A 20,367-nucleotide genomic window follows, 5' to 3' on the forward strand; every position below is an offset into this window, starting at 1 on the left:
CCCTCCACTCCCTCATCCCAGGCCTCTAACGTGGAGAAAAACTAAAAGCAGAATAAGAGAGAGTCTCCAATAAAACGCCCAGTACCTCGAGCCCGAGCGCGAGTGCCGGGCGGCGAGGGGCGCGGGAGGCGGGGATGGGGTGGCGGGCGGGGGGGACAATGAGCGCGTGAAGTTACCTGCCCGGCAGCGGCGGGGCCGAGAGCGCCGGGGCCCAGCGGACCAGGCAGGCTGCGCGCTCGGCGTGGACGGGTGCGCGCCGCGGCTTCGAGGGGGGAGAGTTGAGCGCTTTTCCACCCTCTATTTTTTTTCCTCTCTTTTTCTTTTTTTTTTTTTTTTTCTCTCCTCTTCTTAAACAAACCACAAACGGATGTGAGGGAAGGAAGGTGTTTCTTTTACTCCTGAGCCCAGACGCCTCTCTCTGTTCCGTCTAAGCTTGTTTTTTGCTGAGCACTTTTTTTTTTTTTTTCAAAAAGGAAAAGAAAAGGAGTTGCTTGATGTGAGAGTGAAATGGACGTAAGATTTTATCCACCTCCAGCCCAGCCCGCTGCTGCTCCCGCCGCTCCCTGTCTGGGACCTTCTCCCTGCCTGGACCCCTACTATTGCAACAAGGTGAACGCTCTGCTTTTGTCTGCACCGATTCTGGCGGCTCGATCCCGGGAGGGGGGCGGCGGTGGCCGGGCCGCGCTGGGGCCGGCAGGGCGGACTGGGCCGGCTCGCCGAGGCCCGTCCCGGGCGCGCTCGGTCGCAGCCCGCGGCGGCGCTGCGTGCGCTCGGGTAGTAAATATTGTGGAACAGCTCCGGGGGTTTGCCAAACAACGCGATTGTGCAGAAAGTGACACGATTTGCTCGGATTCTTTCCTTCCTGCTGTTCGCCACTAAGGATCCCTGCTTAGGTTTTCCGGGAGATATTAAAAAAGAGCGAGCGATCGAGAGAGAACACACGGAATACTTTGGGGGTGTGTCTGGGGTCCGGGAACTGAGGCAGAGTAGGAGAATTCAGTTTATTTTCTAGTTCCTTCTTCTCCCTCCCTATCTTGGACAGCGGGGGTTCGTGGCATCGCTTCCTTGCTCCGGATCACTTGCCAGAGGAGCAGCCAGGAGTCGGGGTACTGGGACCCCTGAGGCTCCCGCGTTCCCGCACCGTGAAAATTATTCTATAACTCTTTTGTTTTCTGTTCCGGCAGTAGAGCCGGAGTTCCGATGCTGGCCCTTGTGGCCCAGGGTACAGGGGGCTAGTCGTATTATGATTTGCGAGAACAGCTCCCGTTTGGGGTGCGCGGAAATAGCAAGTTTACTGAAAGCCAAGGTAGCGCTTCGCGTTCAAGTGTAAAGCTCTGACACTGATCCCCAGACTGAAGCTGGGCTACACCACAGTCGGCTGACCACCAGTGCAAGGGCCACTCGGGACAGGAGAAAAGCGTGGTGACCCAAAATGAGGACAGTGGCCCAAGCTGCTCCGGAGCTCAGCTTGGCCCAAGGATAGGATAGTCAGGGGTTTCTAGGGAAGTCATTACTCTCCTAGCTTCATGCATGCAAAACCCGAGAGGGACATTGAGGAATTGGCTCCCTGGAGCAGCCACAGGCCACAGCTGTCCTCGCCTGGGTCTTGTTGGAGAAATAAGTAGTCCTGGCCTATAGAGATTGGTGGGTAGAATTCTCTGAAAAGCGTGGCGGGCCTTTTGGACTCTTCGGTTCTGGCTTAATGATACTCTCCACCCACCCACACCGATTCTCCCCGTCCATCCCTTCAGGCACTTCTCATCGGCCTACAGGTGAATTCCACTGGAAAAGTCATGGGACTCCCAACATTTGTTTCCTGAGGAGTCATCACTTTATGTAGAGGTGTTTAGTGGGCTACACCCCTGGCCCCTGAGCTCCCTAACATGAGACACACTAGTAGTTCTCAGCTCTCAGTCTTGGTCATTTTACACACACACACACACACACACACACACACACGGGGGGGGGGGGGGCTGTGAATTAAGCAGACATTACCCGGTGGAGAAGCAATTGGGTGCCTTGTCCACTTTAATACTCAATAAAAGATGTGTGTGCAAAGGAGATTCGGAGGTAGGGAAGCGGGTGAAATAGAAAGAGTCATACATACAGAGTTTTTGAGCCACAGACAAGTTGGAAGGTACTGGGAACTTCAGGAAACACAGAGGAGTTTGTGCGATGAAGTTTTACTATTTGCTGGTAACACTGTTCTTACAGCCTAAAATCTATTCTGACTTTAAAACCCAGGGTTTTGTGCTTGTTACTTTTTATTTCACTTTATAACAAGAATACTGTTGCTGTTTTCTTTAAAGTAGCAGGTCTGTCTTGGAGATTAAAGACCTGCTCTGTAGTTGCTACTAGAATAAAAAACCCAGCACCATTTTTGGCAATAAAACTATACTAGCCTTATTACATTTACCAGTGAGTTTAGGCTCCAAAAAAGAAGGTAATGACTTGAATACACATTTCACTCGTCATTCTTGTGAAAGTAGGGTCAGATTTAATTTAAAAGTTAAATGCTTTGGAAAATCAGGAATTACTTCAATATATTAAATCATTTCCCAATTAAGTACCTTAAATAATTTTAGAGGGTTGGTGCTGTGAGTTGAATAAATTAATTTTTAAAGTCTTCACCATTTCTTTACTAGCTCATTGAAGTTCCTTTTAAGTCACCCTGTGTGTAAGAAGCAACTGTTCTTTTTAAATGCAAATTAGCCATCCTTTCTATAGACTAGCTGCAAGTCTTCTATTTAACTTACACAGGGAATAATGGATTTTTAAAAATGCAAAGTCATAAGACTTGTTTCTTCCAGGAGAAAAAGACCTCATGGAAATGTTTCTCCAGGGACTCTTCTCCTGCCCATCCCTGTGTCACAGTCTATCAAATATATTTGTCACTGATCCCTGATTGTATTAAATATACTGAGAAGGTTTGAAGGTCCCACAAAGCCCAGGCACTTGTTTCCTTCTCCATCGTGATTTGCATTGGTATAAAATTCCTGCCTGAACTGCTTGGGACCCAGTCAATTAGTGCTCATTTTGCAGTGATGTGCAGAGATGTGGGAAAAGGGGAGAAGTTTGGCAAGGTGGAAAACGAAAGCTTTATATATATTTAGCAAAACCCAAGTTGGATCAGACTTCCCATAGAGATGAGATTACAAAGTCATCCTGTTCTCCTTCTGAGAGGTAATGAATTACACTTTATTAGAATTAACCGTCACTTTGTTAGGTTATTTGTATTTAACAGGTTGATAAGATCATAAATTACTAATTATCTTTATTTTAAACCTGTCAGCACTGTACTGTTTAAAGTTGGTGTGTTAAGTCCCAGTGGAACCATAACTTTCTGTGCTTTGGTATCTTACAGCTGTAAATATAGTTTTCCGGTGGCATTTTTTTCTCAATGTCAGAAGAGACCCTAATTGAGAAAATGAATATCCTCTTTCTGAGCTTTTCTGAATTGAAATGTGGCTGTTTTACTTCGCTGACACTTCCCAGCCCCACTGCTCAGTACATTGCCAAAACACTATTTAGATTTTTCAGTTAATAAACTCTGTAGGAGGCACATTTGGAAGCAGTTTAACCCAGTGCTCTTTTGTGAGAGCACGGTGCATGATGAACATATCACAGTGCAAGCTGGCCTTCATGTTCATGCAGCCTACTGGGGAACAAGGCAAATGATGTTGGTTACAGCAAGAGAGTGAGGTATCCCTTCCCTTATACAAACCACAGGACGGTGGCATGGTGCACGCTCTATGTAGGTCAGCCTTTGAAAGAGCAAGGGAGCTCAAGACTGCCCAGAAACATGTGAGCTGGAGGAAACAGCCTTACTTCTTGCAGCTGAAAGCATAGTTGTATTGTAGACACTGAAAGATGGGTACCAGAGCAGAGTTTCATCTAATTAGACTATTTTAAGTAACAGTGTATCCCTTAATTGAACTGAATGTTACCAAAAGAAATTAGATTAAATGAGCTCCCAATTGGAGTTCAGTAGCAAAATATAGTCCTATTTTTTTGTTCTAGTTGAAGATGTCAAATCATCAGTTTGAACGTATACCTACAGAGTAATAACAGCTTTCAGTTTCTTAGTGCAGTGTCATTTCTAAAGACTGTTTTCACTGATTTTATGCTAAAATGGGACAAAGACATGGCACTTTTTTCATTTTGCAATGATGTAGTGCATTCAGTTATTGCTCAGTATCTGCCCACACATAAGGAGTAGTAATACGATTATGTTATGGCTTGGCTAATGATAAGGATACTGACCTTGGCCAGGAGTCGGAGGGGAATCATAGGTTTACTGTTCACAGAAGCTGCTTTTATGGGCTCATGTTCTGAGTCTACCATTGGTAGATTTCAAAACTGGGGGCCCTACACAAAAACTCAGGCTTAATACTAGTTACATACATAGAATGGTCACCATTTGGAATTTTGTGCTTTTGATTGCAATGAAAATGGGAAGTGAATATTCTTTCCATGTAGATTCAAGGGAGGGATCATTTGTGGACAGATGTTCCACCTGTGATAACTTTTGAGCAAAACAACACTAATCATAGTCTCTATGAAATCTTCTTTGGATTTATTTTCCTTCTTATATTGTATTATGCATTAATTTAATGTGGCAGATCACAGCATGCCTAAAATACAGGACTTGCAAGCACACTGGGAGGAAGCCATTACTCCTATCTTGATTAATATAGATGTAAGAAAGAGGAAGCTGTAAGTAAGGGAAACAGGAGTGAAGAGGATGGAAGGGGAAGAAGAGGATGTTAGTAGGTGATTTAGAGCATCATAAGTTCATTAGCCTTGTCCATAACTACTAGAACTTCTATCAATATATATATATATATATATATATATATATATATATTCTGTACACCATTTGTATAATCAAAGCTTCCTTGGGAATTGTATGGGCTGGACACTTCTACAAGGTGATGAATTTATAGACAAGAGAAAACATAAACCAAGAAATCATATAGTTTGGGACACTAAATCTGATAGCATACAAAAACCTTTAAATGTAGCTATCTTGACTTTGTGAGATATTTTAATGTCACCGATCCCAGTTTTTAAATGTGCCAAAAATTATACTTATGAGGGCTGCAGAGATGATATTTTTAACATAGCATATGTGGCTTAGTATTCTGAAATTTTATTGTATATTTTGACAGTTACTGGATGATAATACTAAGAAGACTTGATAGTTTGCTTAGGTATAAAATATAAAGTAATATTTAATATCTACTTGAATATGTAATGTAGAGTTGAAATTATTTCCGTGCTGTGTTTGCAAAGAGATTAAGAACAAGACAGTAATAAAAGTAAAATTGAAACCAGAGGAAATAGGGAAAGTGGTTCCAGTTTAGTGTATAGGCTACTTGTAGTCTTTTCCACACTATTTTATACACGTTATGGGCCCAAGTGAGGAGGGACATCCTAGGACGCTGGAGGAAAGGGATATGTGCTTGGGTTCCTGGGCATTTGATTGCCTGCCCCCCAGCCCTTCTCCACTGCCTTCACTCCTTGAACAGCCTTGGCCTGGATACTGTCCTGCCCATTGTCATCTGAGCTCCTGAGAGTTGTGCTTTCTACGCTCAGCCCTCCTCCTTTGCAGGCCTTTGACTGATGGTTGTGGCTGCCTTGTTCCCCTTCCTGTCAACATCATCCTTACCATTATCATGCCAAAGTATCGGATCTTTCTGAAAGACCCTGGTTGTATTCTATGGCTAATGAGAACTGAGGTACTTACTTTTTAAAATCCCAAGGCCTAGTCCCAGTTGCTACCCTCCCCAATACTGCAGTCATACTCTAATAGGCTGAGGAACCCAGACATGGTGCTATAGAGGAAAAGCAACGATGACTGTTTTTTCTAGGCCACCCTCTTCCTCCTCCTACCCAATAATTAGAGTTTAGAGACAAGATGTGCTCCTCAAAGCTCATCCTCAGCAAGAACTCTAGAACAGTATAAAAATGAGACTGTGGCCAGGCAGTGGTGGCACTTGCCTTTAATCCGAGCACTGGGAGTGAGAGGCAGGTGATCTCTGAGTTCGAGGTCAGCCTAGTCTACAGAGCCAGGACTACATAGAGGAACACTGTCTTGAAAAACAAAAACTAACAACAACAACAAAACAAAACAAAGCTGATACTGTGGCCCTCAGTTGTCATATACAGCAGGTTAAATGGGTTAGTTTTCCATCGAGAAACAGCTTATCATTTGCATGTATCTCTATAAGAACACCCATGAAAAACTAAAATGGGAAGAGTTAGCCTTGCAGAATTTACTGAAATAATAATATCACATTTAGATCATGTGACCACTCTGAATTTTATCTATCTTAAGTCTTTCCAGGAACTCATAAGTAGGAGTTATATTTCATGTCTCAATAAATATGAACTATTGATCATCATGGGTTGGTTAAGTACTTTTGCTTAGAACAAAACTCATGCAATCCAATCCTAGAATCTAAACTTGTAAGGAAAGGAAGACTGAAGTCCACCACAGCCATAGATCCAGGGACCCCCAACCATCCCAACCATAGTTCTTACCTCCAAGGAGCTTCCATTTGAAATGTCTAGACGTGGTACCTGTTATTTTGTGTATTTAAACTGAATGTTTACTTTTCTTTCTACCAATTTTAAGGATGCCACGCTCTCCCTTGTATTTGCCTTCACTTTGAGTTGGTGACATCTTCTCAGAATGTGTGCTTTTCTGAATTAGTATCCCTGGTCTGCTGGGGATGAGAGTGATTTACTTTAGTGAAACCTGGCATGTCAAAATGATGCAGCTTACATCTGCTCTAATGAATTTGAGAATTTTTGTTTTAATCTCTCTAGGCCAAGTTTAATTCTGAAGAGCAATTTCTCATTAAAAACAGTTGAGTTATAGACTGCTTAGAAATGTGGTTTATAACGGTAGTGCCAAAAGCCTGTTAATTATAGCAGTACTTCCATCATGCTTGGCGATGTGCAGTCCACATTAATCTTCTTGAACTTTTCCTGATCTAGCATGTGTTTCGCTAGCACTTTCCTATTTGTAACAGGATATATATATATATATATATATATATATATATATGTGTGTGTGTGTGTGTGTGTGTGTGTGTGTGTGTGTGTGTGTGTGTGTGTGTGTGTGTGTGTGTGTGTGTGCTTAGACAATCAAGTTAGCAGAATAGGCAGGAGTGAGGTCCTCTCTGTTAGCAGAGTAGGCAGGAGTGAGGTCCTCCCAGGTAGCAGAATAGGCAAGAGTGCAGTCCTCCCAGGAAAAAGCTTTTGTTCTTTCATGATGGAAGGGAAGGATTTCCCCAACCCATCCTCAGCTTGATTCTTAAGAGTTTGCCTCACTTGATGAAAAAGTTTGAAGATAATTTTTAAAATCAATCTTCAGTTTCCATTTTACTCAGGAAAACTCATCACTGGTGTATATTTACAGTACCAAATGGCACAACACCCATGGCACTATGATCTATTTTTTCTTGTCCACTTTTTTTTTTTTAAGCTGAAAAGGTTTAAGTATTTCTGCTTTAACGAAGTGTCTGTTGCTTTTCATCGCTAAGTGGTGGCCTTTCCCAAATTCTATATTGAGAGGATTCATAATGAAACAAAGGCACAGTTGGCTGATACAAACTTTTGCCAGTGGCCAGAAAAACATGTATTGAGAAAACACGTATATTTAAAAGTTACATGTGTCTGACACATAGTGGTGGCTAAATAAGCTCCTGCATAAAATGTCCTTGACTGACGCCATGGATGCCATTGTCAGTGGTCTCGCCAGAGAAATTGTGAGTGAACAACTATGTAATAAATGTGTTTGGGTTTGTGAGTGTGTTTCTGTGCTTGTCATGGTCCTCAATATATTTCTGGCCATAAATGCATGGGAGACTTTATCCTCACTGGCAGACTTCATCAATCAATATGTACAAGAACAGCAATTAAGGAAATCATCACAGCTACTAGGAATCCCCAGTGATTACTCCCTTTTAAGAAACTTAGCCATATTTCAGGGGGAAAGATGCTTATGAATGCCAGGGCTTTAATTGGACATACTCTATAACCTAGTAGACTAGAGAACTAGGTCTGAGGGAAACTCCAGGCCTTTCTCAAGAAAAGGCCTCTTTCTGTTGATAGTTTGGATGAGACCTCATAACTTTGTTTCATTTACCTTTAGGTAAAATAAACACAACCCCAAAAGGGTGTGACTCGGTCCTGCTCTGCTTGTCATTGTCTGGGAAACCTAACTTTGTTCTGAGGCTGGATCAAAGTTACGTTCCTAAAACCTTGTGTCTCATTCTTTCATATGTCCAGGAAAGAAAATAACTCACACTGGAATCCAATGAGCCTCATGGGATTCAAAGCCAATAGAAATGGATTATTTTGTGACCCTTTGGTAAAGGATATTCAGTGGTTCAAAGAATGGCAGGCTGTAGCAAAACACTATGCTCAGCCCATTTCTGTTTCTCCTGATGGAACTGTTCTTAAAAGTTTCAGACTAGTAAACCTTTTGGATGTTAGTGAAAGAGATAAAATCCTAGGGGGGTGCAGCAAAGGGGAAAATGAGAAAGATGGAATCTGCAGAGGTGCAATTTGTGATCCCTTTCCTGGGAAACTTTTCCTTTTTCTTCTCTGTAGTCAGAGACATTGTACCTAGTGAGAAAGATGCTAGAGATGGGGAAAGTCGCCTGATCTTCTGTGTCAGAAGGTAGGATAAAGATTTAGAAAATGAACAAAAAGTTTCTGACTTCAGGGAATCAAGGCCACCTCCATACCCTTTCCTTTGGTATATGAGTCAGATATTTACAATATTATATGAATAATGAATTTAGCAAATGGGCCAGTTGGGTCTATAGAAACTATGGTTGTATTAGAAGACAGTGTGTTGCCTGATTTCCTTAATCTTTAACTGAATAAAATGGTTGACATAGAGAATCGTGGGGAAGTTTTGCAGACATTAGTATTTTGTCAGCATAGTAAATAACGGTTTTTTTTTTTAAATCAGTACTCCTTAGTCTAAAATGTCAGTAACAATTGTATAAAGAGAAATGTTAATAATAAAGAAGCAAGATAACCTTTCAACAAAAGTATATTTTATCATTTGGCAGATGTAGTCATGAACATTAATCATAGAAACCTGCAGATAGTAAAAGCTTAATATCAAAGCTAATGATTTATTTTATGTTAATGACTTTCTGCTCGGGCATAAAAGACTGCTCATAATGGACTCTCGGAGCTATGTTCAGTTACTAAGGCTAATGGCATAATCTTTCCTCTCCCAAAATTAAGCTTTTGAAATAAATTATGCTGTTATTTTTCAAGGTAACTCTAAAAAAATTTACTGCAAAACTAATCTTTTAAGAACTGCTTAAAGTAATAAAAAGAAGGTGTGTGTGTGTGTGGGGGGGATCCCAGCATAGCTTTTCCAGTTTGTGAACAGTCTTCCTTAATTGGAGAAAAGAAAGTTTTCATGCATGCTAATATCACTGACTCTGTGTTACTGGAGAATTTTTGAAGTCAGACCTGTGTAGCACACTCTGCCTTTTGGGGAGTGCATGTAATACCACAATGGAACATGTTTTTCTCCTCTATTACCAACCAATAATGAGCCAAGTGTTACTAAGACACTGGAATATTTCACTGAGACATTTTGAAAATCATGTTTACAATTAGTTATAACCAACATTATATTTCAATAAGAGATAATTTGCCTGTTAAAGTTCACATAATGTGCTAATCATGTCTGGTGGTTAATAAAGGCCTCCTACTCACTCCCCTGATGGCTATAAAAGGCTATTATATTCGTGGTAGCAGTTCAGGTACAGCTGCTGCGTGTTAATAATGCATCATTGTCCCGCTAATCAACACAGCAAAGGTCAGCACCCCTAAGCACCTAAACCACCTAGGCTCTTTCCAAAATATTTATTAAGACCTTCACAGTGTATCTGTTCATTTTCCATAGCCTCTAGTCAGTTAATTCCACTCCAAGCTACTTGTGCGAAAAAGGTTTGTAACCTAAGCTGGGTCATAGAAGAGATTAATATATATTCATGCTAATCTTCTCCCATAAACATGTTTCCATTTCCACATTCACTTACTGAATTGGTGTCCAATGGTAACAGCTATGAGCCCCTTTGTAATTAAGAAGATGCACACCAAAGTAAGGAGAGTCAAACTTCACGTGCTATTTAAGGAGACATTTAAGAGTAAAACAGTTTCTATGTATCCAGAATTATTTCAAGTACTCAGAGTAAATCAGGCAAGGAGAAGAGGTAGTTATAATATAAAAGGAAATTAATTACTATTAGTCTATAGACCTGAGGCAGTAGTGAAATAATGTGTTCTTAATTGTTTTTTTGGAATAGGGAAGCAGTACTAGTAAAAGCTTCCTAAGCCATATTTTCTGCATACAAAGATTATATTCACATGGGATTTTTATTTTGCTGGAAAACTGTGAAAATCAGTAAGCCAGCATTTATCTGTGTTAAAATTAGGAAGGACAACAATTTATAGGCATGGTGATAGTCTAATTGTCTCCTTGCCCTCTGTTCATGTAAGGTAACTCCTGTTTTTGTGTCCTTTGAGAGAAGACAAAATGTTAAGTGAATAAGACCTCGGTTTCTCATAAATGTATTTTTGCTTTCTGGCTTTTGTTATTCATTCAGATAACCTTGAGTGTGAGTGAGTCTGTATATGGGGGGCTTAAATATTTTCAGAAGAGAAAAGCAAAACTGTGTTCCCATCATCAAGATGGCTAGTGGGAGGAGCTTTCGTGGGGGAAACCTAATGTACAATGGTGCATTTGTCATGCTTTTAATATATAATGCCTAAAATCAAATATGTACAGGCACAGTTGTGATCTATGAAGTCCCTGGCTCAGTGCCATTGTTTGTAGTCTCTACGGTTGTCATACATTGTTCTTTGCACATCATACCCTTACAGCAGAATTTGACACAATTTCTAGCTTTCAGCCTCGCACCATTTTCCTTGCACAGTATACATGAGTTTGACAGGGTGTGTTGAGGACAACCCTGGCAAGCAATTGATATTTTGAAGTGGCAGGCGTTTCAGCAGCTGCCTGCTTGTGAAAAGGGAATGATAAGATATACTGTATTGTTAGTTTCAGGGAAAGCATTAAGGTTTAAGCTCTGTAAAAATGTACACATTATTCGTCAGTGGTAGAGCAAGTCTTTTATGTTTGTAGAGCTTAGCTGCCTGGCTCATGTGAACTACAATGACATTGGTCAGTAAATGAATAGGAGTACTTTGAATTTGAACTGCTGCCAATTTTGCACCAACAAAGGAACTGACAAAAGAAAGATTTTATGTGAAATGCAAAGCACACGCAATGTTTGCGGGGGTGGGGAAAAGGAAAGCAAGAACAAGAGAAAATAAAACCCACACTAAAAAAATTCTCTTAACATATACTTGCAAGGAAGCCAGATAGTTAAGACACATCTATTTTTCATGGCTCATCAGCTCAAACCTAAGCTGTTTAAAAACCTGTTGTATACACATAGGCTTTCAGAATACGATCATATGGAATGGAGTGTGTTTTTCTAAACATCTCACTGAGCCCTGGAGGCCTGTTGGCAGAGTATCAGAGTCACCCACTGCTGGAGCCCCCAATTCTCTGTCTCTTTCTGGTAGTGGGAAATTGTATTTTAATCAGTTATGGTACTTTCAGTGTGTAACGTTCATTAGCAAGGCAATTTGTCATGACTCTTAATGGTCAGGATGCAGGCGTTCTCTCACTTGCAGAGTCTGGTAAGTAAGGAGACAAATATTTCAACATCTGATAGTATTAACTTGTTTCAAATTTGTAATCCAAGGTTACTTGCTCATAACAGACACAGCAGCAGACTAACAAGCATCCTGCATTCAATTTCCCTGCACCACTTTATGGATTTAGGGCTAAAGCACACTAATGCACTATTAGGAAGGACATAGTCTTTGGTTCAATGTTCAACAGAAGCTAACTTGTGAGCGGAGTTCCTTCCACGTTCATCTGGAAAGAATTTATGTGCACAACATTTTCTGTAGAGCTCCATAAATTGAGAGTTTTGATGGGTACGTATTTCTTGCCTGCTACATAGTCTTCTCATGATTACAAAAGTCACTTCCCTATTGGTTGATAAGCTGGATGGTCACTTTTCATGTGGATGCAGAGTCTGATCTAGTTTGAACATTTTAAAATTCAACAGCAAACCTTTCAGAATGAAGTAGAAATAGGAAAGTGTTTCCTTTAGTAGTCTGTGCTGTAAAGTCATTGTTCATAGTTCTAAGCAGGAGAAAGAGGTTTTTAAAGTTACCCCCAGTTGCAAAGACTAAAATTTTTTAAGCATGGTTTCTGTTTTCTAGGTATGACATCACAAAGCTTTGCAGATCCAATCTTGTTGACATTTTCATCTTTAATGAAAGAATCTGGCCTTCAGAACCTAATGTTTCTTAGAACAGAACTCATTCTTGCTAGCAAGCAAAGCTGCTACTGTTTTAGTTCTTGTGGAACAGTCCACTGGTACGCTTCGCTGAACGTTGTCAGAAGGGCTTCCTTCATGATTGACAAGTGGCAGGAATGTGAATGGAAATTTTAATTGCGTATCATGTGTGCATATCAGAGTGAGTGAATTCAGAACTGTGCTTAGCTCCATATCTCTGCAGGTCAGCCATGCCAAAAAAGTGCTTTTTTTTATGTGCAGTTTCCAAAAGAAAAAGGACTCTCTCTCTCTCTCTCTCTCTCTCTCTCTCTCTCTCTCTCTCTCTCTCTGTGTGTGTGTGTGTGTGTGTGTGTGTGTGTGTGTATGTGTGTTGAAATCATGCTTTATTCATTTCTGAAGTGAAACACTTGGGTTCTCTTAGTTTCAGAGTTTGAAAGTAGAACAAAAATCTATTTAGAGATTTCTTTCTTTTACTTATAATATGCTTGGATGATGTAAATTCTTAGCTACAAGTTGGGGAAATCTGCTGAAACATATTTTTCTTATTGCACTCGCTGTGCAAAGTATTTCTCTTGGTCTGCTCTCACTCACCCCCCCCCAACACTACCTTGAAAAGAAAGAACAATCCTAAGCCAGTGGGAAAATGTACTGAGGGCAGTTACCTAACTGTAACTTGCAGGTTGTTAGGACAGATTTTGTAGGGAATGAAGGTGGAGACAAGACAATGTATTTCTGAGATATAGAAGATTCATACTGGCCAGGCAGTGGTGGCATACACCTTTATTCCCAGCACTCAGGAGGCAGAGGCAGACGGATCTCTGTGAGAGATACCAGCCTGGTATACAAAGAGTTCCAGGACTGCTTGGGCTACACAGGGAAACTCTGTCTCAAAAAAAAAAAAAAGATTCATACTGTATTTGAATTTATTTAAAAAGCAAAGAAATTCATGTTGTAAAATGACATTAATAAACATTCAGAGCCGGGAGGTGGTGGCGCATGCCTTTAGTCCCAGCATTCAGGAGGTGAGGCAGGCAGATCTCTGTGAGTTCAAGACCAGCCTGATCTACAAGAGCTAGTTCCAGGACAGCCTCCAATGCCACAGAGAGACCCTGTCTCAAAAACCCCCAAAAAATGGTATTAATTTAGAAAAAAAATTCCTCCTTTGTTTATGACGTAAAGCTAGGGATATTTCTGATACCACTTTGTCAAAATGCAATAGTGGGCATATTCTCCTATCTTGTTGAACTGTTTACAATATGATACATATGTGATTTTAAAGTGGGGTAAAGTTTTCTTTGTGAGGTAACTTTAGCTACAATAATCCCAAGTGAATCAAAAACTTAGTAATGTCAAAACAGAAAAGAAATTTATTTTTAATTTCTTGAGACAGGTCTCATTATGTAAACCAGCTGGCTTTGAACTCACAGAGATCTGCCTGCCTCTGCCTCCCATGTACTGGAATTCTTAAGGGATGCATAGTCTACATTTTCCATTTGATAGGTGTTGAAGTATTTGGGTAGTAGATTCAACAAAAAGCTGCTTTTCTGTATCTTTTTGATTAGGCAAAGGAAAGGTCAATGCCAGGGTCATGTTTAGTATAACAGTGTGATAAGGAATGGGTAGCTGAAAGGGTGACCACCTTGCAGCCTGAGGATGCCCCAAGGGAATTTAACTTTGTTCTGGGCCCTGAAATGTTATGTCAATAATTTTAGAGCACATAGAATGGCCACTTATAATTCAGCATTCCTATGCTCCACTGTGTTGTAAATGCTCCATGTTTTGTACGGGATGGCATTTTTCTAATGTTCTGAAAAGACCAATTTATACACATTCCTGGGTATGTAGGCTAGGGTGTATATGAACTTTAGGAAGCAACTAGCATAGCAATAAAAGCAGTAGGGCCATTTCCATGTTGGCTGCTGAACATATACCCTGGTATCATTTCCATTATAACTCTAATGTTCAGGTTAGTCTGGTGCAGACCCCATGTAGATGCTTGCACACAGGTGAAATGAAATATATCCATGTAAGTAGTCTTTTTATTTGGAGCCCACTTGTTCTATAGCTTTGGTGTTGATAAAAAACAAGCCTTGTCTTGAATGAGCAGGGGGGCAAGAGAAAGGCTGAGGAATGAGTAGGGTCTGGCCACAGCTTGATCTTAGCAGAACACAGATAACCATGACAGATTGCAACATAACTTTTGTGAAAGAGAACCTGAAGTCATAGTGTGAGGGCCAGAAAAGAGACAAGGAATTGATGCTAGAGGATCTCCTTTGGCTTCCTGGAGGAAGCAACACTTCAGCTGTCCTTACAATTTGGGTGACAAAGAAGAGAGTTGCTTCTGACTTCTTTGAACCATGTTTTAGACTTCCATTTTTCCAAATGACATGAGAAAACTTAAAAAAATAAAGCAGATTGGGGGTTCTGCTCAATTGTGGAGTACAGAAACTGGGGGGTTGCCATTCAATGGTTGAGTACATTCTTATTTGATTTGAGGTCAAGTCTGTGCAGCCAAACAAAGCTAGTCAAACCAAACAAATAACAACTCTGAAGAAACCAAGCAGAACAAGTTTTGGAGGACTAGGAACACATGGTGTCATGGATAAGGAACATAGGAAAACCTACCTCTTGTCTTTGTAGTAACTACACTCTACATCACTATTAAGATTCAGCCTTTGCTCCCTCCTGGTAGGAAGAAAGTAGGACGAAACAGATGTGAGAATACTTTTGAATGTAAGTCCAGATATTGGTGACAATAAGTGTGCCTGATATAGACTTTGCAGTATATCAAATGAACAGGCTAATGAATAACATTTTCTAATTATGCTGTAATATTTACTGACATTTCTTAGTAGCACAAACTTGAAAGTTCTTGCTCAGTGATAACTCTTACTTAGCAATGTTAGTAAAAGTAGGCAACATATCAAAGTGTCTGAATTTGTTCAGAAATCTCAATCAACATTTTTTTTTATATTTCAGAATTTTCTGGTATCTACTTGCCAGTCTCAAATTTTTCACCTGTAGTAGTTTAATAGTTGGGAGGACATCTACATGTTGAGGGGCTGGAGTAGGAAAGAGCAAGAAGAGCCTCCGCCATTCATCTAGCTAACTTTGCATCTTCAGGGAAATTTGTGGATTTGGGGCAGTGCTTGCATGTTGATAAGTGGGAGATAACTGGCCAAGAATTCCTGAGATCCCAGCACTGAAGAAAAAGTGGGTTATACATTCATTCTATTTGAAGTAAGTTTATACTCAATATCATTTAGAGTTTAGTCTAGAATGCTGACCCATTTCTCAGCCTAGTGTTTTGCTTTGAGAAATGAGTTTGAGAAGCATAAGATGGCATGATGGTTTTTTGTAGTTATTATTAAAACAATTAGGTTGAAAGACCTGTGTGACTTCTGTTAGGTTTTCTCTCCAAAGAAATTGGATTTCATTCATCCTACCTCTTTGCCTTACCACCAAGAATTCTCTACTATGATTTGAAGATAGACAATTATGAAAAGGGAGGAAGTCAGATAGCTTAGATGTAGTTGGGAGAATAAAATTCTTTTGTCACATAATGAACTGATGATGGTTGGTGATAGGTGAAGATCCTCAAGTAAGCTCTTCTATTGTTAGGTAACAGCATAGGACCTAACATGCTAAGAATTTGGAAAGCTCAAAGGAGAGAAAGGTGAAAAATTAAAGAGTAATAATGATGGTTTGGAGACAATGTTAGTTCACGCACTCAATCCTGATGGCAGAGATACTGACAACACACCAACACACACACACACACACACACACACACACACACACCAGAAGCCACAAATCTGGCTTCTTTTCACCTCTTGCTGAGGTAATTTGTAACATTACTGTCATTACTTGCATGAGTCCTTTAAGTTACTGTTTAAATGTCTTTCCCTAGACTCTTTCCTACCTACAGGGGCCTCTATTCTCTCCCATCCTCTTCATGATAAGGATACACTTAGGTAAACTTGCAGTACTGGGAAGACAGGTGCTCTCACTTGATGCTTGATGGATGGCTTGGATAGATTCTAGGTGTGTGCTTAGAGGATTTCCCAAGTATTAATATTCCTATGTCTAGAACTTACCATTAAGTCAAAGTCCTTCCTTTGGTCTTTTAAGCTCCTTTACCTTGGTAGGTCCTGATCTGTTTTTTTGTAGAGTTTGTCTGTAGACAAGCAGACATGTATGACTAATGAAAATTCCCTCCAGTGACATGAATGTTTTGTCCCCAATGATCATTTTAGATTTTCGTCTATGTCCAAATGAGAATAACTGTTTTATACTTAAAATATTTCAAACTCTTTTTCTAAAATGGCAAGCTTGAAGAATGTACATTAAATATAGCTACCTGTTATAGATTCATTCCTGAGTTCCCATTGAAATGGAACAAAACTGGATGACAATGAGAAACAGATTCCATTCAACTGATTCTGGGATGTATTTGTGGCTTTAGGAGCTTGTCTCATAGGGATGGTTTGGACTTCTGGCAAATGGGATGATGTTGCAGATATGACCAAGCATCACTTAGTGATGGGGTGTGTTCTGAAAGACATGTAGTCAAGAGATTTCATCTATAATCATTGTAGTGTATACTTAACACAGCTCCATCACTAAATAATAATTAATGTCTTATGGAACCATTATATTTGTGGCTTGTCACTGACAGAAACATGGCTATGTGTACATGTCTATATTGTTATTTACTCACTAAATATTGTCTGATAATTGTTATGTGCCAAGAACTGTGCTGAAATTGTGAGAAAACTATTGTGCACTTATAGAAATGATATGCTTAGATATTATCTAGACAATTCTACTGAAAGATGAAAGTGAACCAAAAATGGAAGAGACAATTTAAATTTTCCCCATGAGTACTGTGACCACTAAATGTGGTATGTCCCCATGTTCATTCATTCCTCTCTTGGCTCTGTTCATTCCTGTGGTCTAACTGGGAGAGCAAGGAGTAGAAACAGCAGTCCCTGTCCCTTCTAAAGTCCTGCCTGTAAAGCACAGATGCCCGTGGGATACTGTGTCTTGGTAACATAAGCCAATAGTGATTGTTTATGAAGTAGCCAAGGGAATAAATTTTTAAAAATTGAAATTCTAGTCACACAAATATTTGAGTCTTCTGAAATTTGAACTGGGTATCATTCAAAAATAAACAACAGGGTTTATACTCCATTTTTCCTTTGATGCTTCCATGGGCTGAAATCGGTTGCTCAAAATGATCCAGTGCCATTTTTATATTGGAAGCCACTGACAAGTTCAGGATGTTTATAAAATGGTAACATAATCACCATTCATTTGTTCAGGTTCATCATAATAGATTTCAAAAGGTATACACCACTGCCCCATTTAAAATTATTATTCCTGATGAAGTCTCTGAATTCTGTGAGACAGGCATTGCAGGCTTATAAAATAATTCTGTGGATCTCATGTTTTCTTACCATCTCATTCCTCATCCTAATATGGTATGGAAGCAGACTGCAATTACACTTTCACAATTACTTTATTATACGGCTGAAATCTACTCCCGAAGCTCTTATTACCTTTTCCAAATACCATTTGCACAGACCTGCTGATGGCTGTCAGCAGTGCTTCCTCGGGACAATCAGCCATTCTTAGTGGGTTGTGTTTAAATTCAGAGTACCACAAATAGAAAGCACCTCTCTCTCCTTTCTGATGAATTTTTAATGCTCAAGCATTTATAATAATTCAAAGGACTTCATTACAACCACATGCAAAATCAGGCCCATGTGTTTTAAGATGTTGGATCTTTATTTGTAATCTATGTCAAAGAGGAAAAAATGAAAACAACATAATATTAACAGTGTTCTTTCGTGTCTGTAGCAACCTGAGAATTACGACGCCACTATGTTTGTGCACTTTCCCCTTAAACAGAGGTCATTTTTAAGATTTCCAACTTCACATAATTTGCTCAAAAGTTCCTCCATTCTTTATAGTTGCATTTTACAGGGAGAAAAAAAAGACAAAATTCTACCCAGGTCTTTAAATGGAAGCTGAAATACCACAGATCCTAATATGGAATACACCTACATTTAATATCAAAAATAAAAACATTTCTTTTATGTTACAAAGAGAGAGGTTTGCATATTTTTTGTTTCGTGTTTATTTGTTTTCAGGTCTTCTAGAATTTTCTAAAAGGAGGTTTGGCTTACTTCAGAACCATGCCATAAAGTATTTTCTCTCTCTTTGTCTCACTCTTTTATTTCACTGCCAAACTCTGCTTACATTAAAGTGCCTATATATTAGAGCATCCTTCCATAAAACTATGGCATTTAAAATTAAATACAGTGAAATTACTACAATGTGATTTCTCACTGTCTAATATCAATGTTGTATTCTTTGAAAAATTAGAAAACTGAGCCAAATGCAACTACTCAAGTTGTGCATATTCTTATAAGTCTAGAATGTCAAATGTCCAGAATATGCAGACAATTAATTATGATCCTCAAGATTTTCCAGAGTGCTTAATTATATGAATATCCATTTTAAAACATCATAATTTTGAATTTATTTGTTCCAGGCCATTTGTTGTCTCCCTGGTATGTTTTATATAGTTCTGACTACTGTCAATAATAAAGCAGATCACCAAATTGTCCCATTTGTGTCTCCATGTGATGGAACAATTGAAAATGGAATCATAGTTCCCAAGAACCAATGAGAGAGCTTAAAAAAATCAGGCTACTTAATTTTCATCTTCCTTTTCTCAAAATCATTGAGTGTGACCACCTCAGGATTATTTAATAAAAAGAGTGGTGGAATCCACTGCTTCGTTAAAGACTACACTCCACAGTGCCAAGAGATTCTTACAGTAAAGGCACCAAATTTAAACACCTTACCTTGTCATTTAATTCATACTATAAAGAGAGACTCCATCACTTCTGTTGTATTTGGTACTATGAGCAATCAGTATAGCAAAGCAAGTTTTCATGGCACAGTGTTTTTTTTTAGAAGAAATTTTGATGAATTTTTTATAACATAGATGTAGGAATTACCATTAGTTATGACCCTATCTCCAAAAGTAATAATGGTAAAGTCTCCTCAGTCTGGTTCCATAAAAACATCACAAACTTTCTATAAGAGAAATAACAACAAATTTCCACAAAGGAAAAGCAAAAGATAAATAAATGTCAGCCTAACAAGGCAGCAAACCTCAGTCACCAACAAAGGGCCTGCGACTTTGTAAACAGAAAAATGTTCAATATACTTCAGAGAAACAATATAACTTAAATCTCATTGGTTAAAAACATGCATAACAGTTCATAGAAAAGGATAAGCCAGTTACACTTGACTCATGAAAGACAGAAAAAATAATTCATAAGCAAAATGTCACCACACTGAACCTATCTGATACCTGGAACTCAGAAGCTTGGCAATACACCACTTATAAAGCTGTAGGAAAGTCGGCTGCCTTTAGATGGACAGACTACAGAATGTACAAGCCCTACAAATAAGAATTTTGCAATCACTGATTGCACTGTCTGCTCACAGGTAGCAGTCTTGGATCTACCAAAAGACCATCTTCATGGTATAAAAATGATGCCCTGCAAACTGTGCATCAAAACAGAGGGACATTTCCTCCACTAAATGACCAGCAGTTACCATGCTACCCAAGTGAGCATTGATCCTAGTGGACCAGCTCAATACTGTCGCCCACTTTGTGTGAAGCATCTACAGAGAATCTTCAATCTGAACTAAATCACAAAGAAATGATCAAATTAAATGTTTAAGATGTGGGGTACTCTAAAGTACTGTTGGGTTAAACTCTTCCAAAAACCCAATGCAATTAAAAACCAATGGGAATGGGACAGTTTTAGATTTAAAAATGCTGTGTGTGTGTGTGTGTGTGTGTGTGTGTGTGTGTGTGTGTGTGTGTGTTCTTATTCAGAATGTTAGGTCTGTTTGG

General features: G+C 39.5%; 1 protein-coding gene across 1 annotated transcript in view; it reads left to right on the forward strand.

Annotated features, from left to right (window-relative positions):
• Window positions 1–507: 507 nt before the first annotated feature.
• The window catches only part of Tox (thymocyte selection associated high mobility group box), a 296,617-nt gene continuing 276,757 nt past the window's right edge, over window positions 508–20,367 (forward strand). The window contains exon 1 of the mRNA XM_027398895.2: window positions 508–609. Within this exon, the coding sequence (XP_027254696.1) occupies window positions 508–609 (102 nt within the window). The remainder of the gene's footprint in view (window positions 610–20,367) is intronic.

This window comes from Cricetulus griseus, chromosome 2, assembly GCF_003668045.3.
Source record: "Cricetulus griseus strain 17A/GY chromosome 2, alternate assembly CriGri-PICRH-1.0, whole genome shotgun sequence".
NCBI lineage: Eukaryota > Metazoa > Chordata > Mammalia > Rodentia > Cricetidae > Cricetulus > Cricetulus griseus.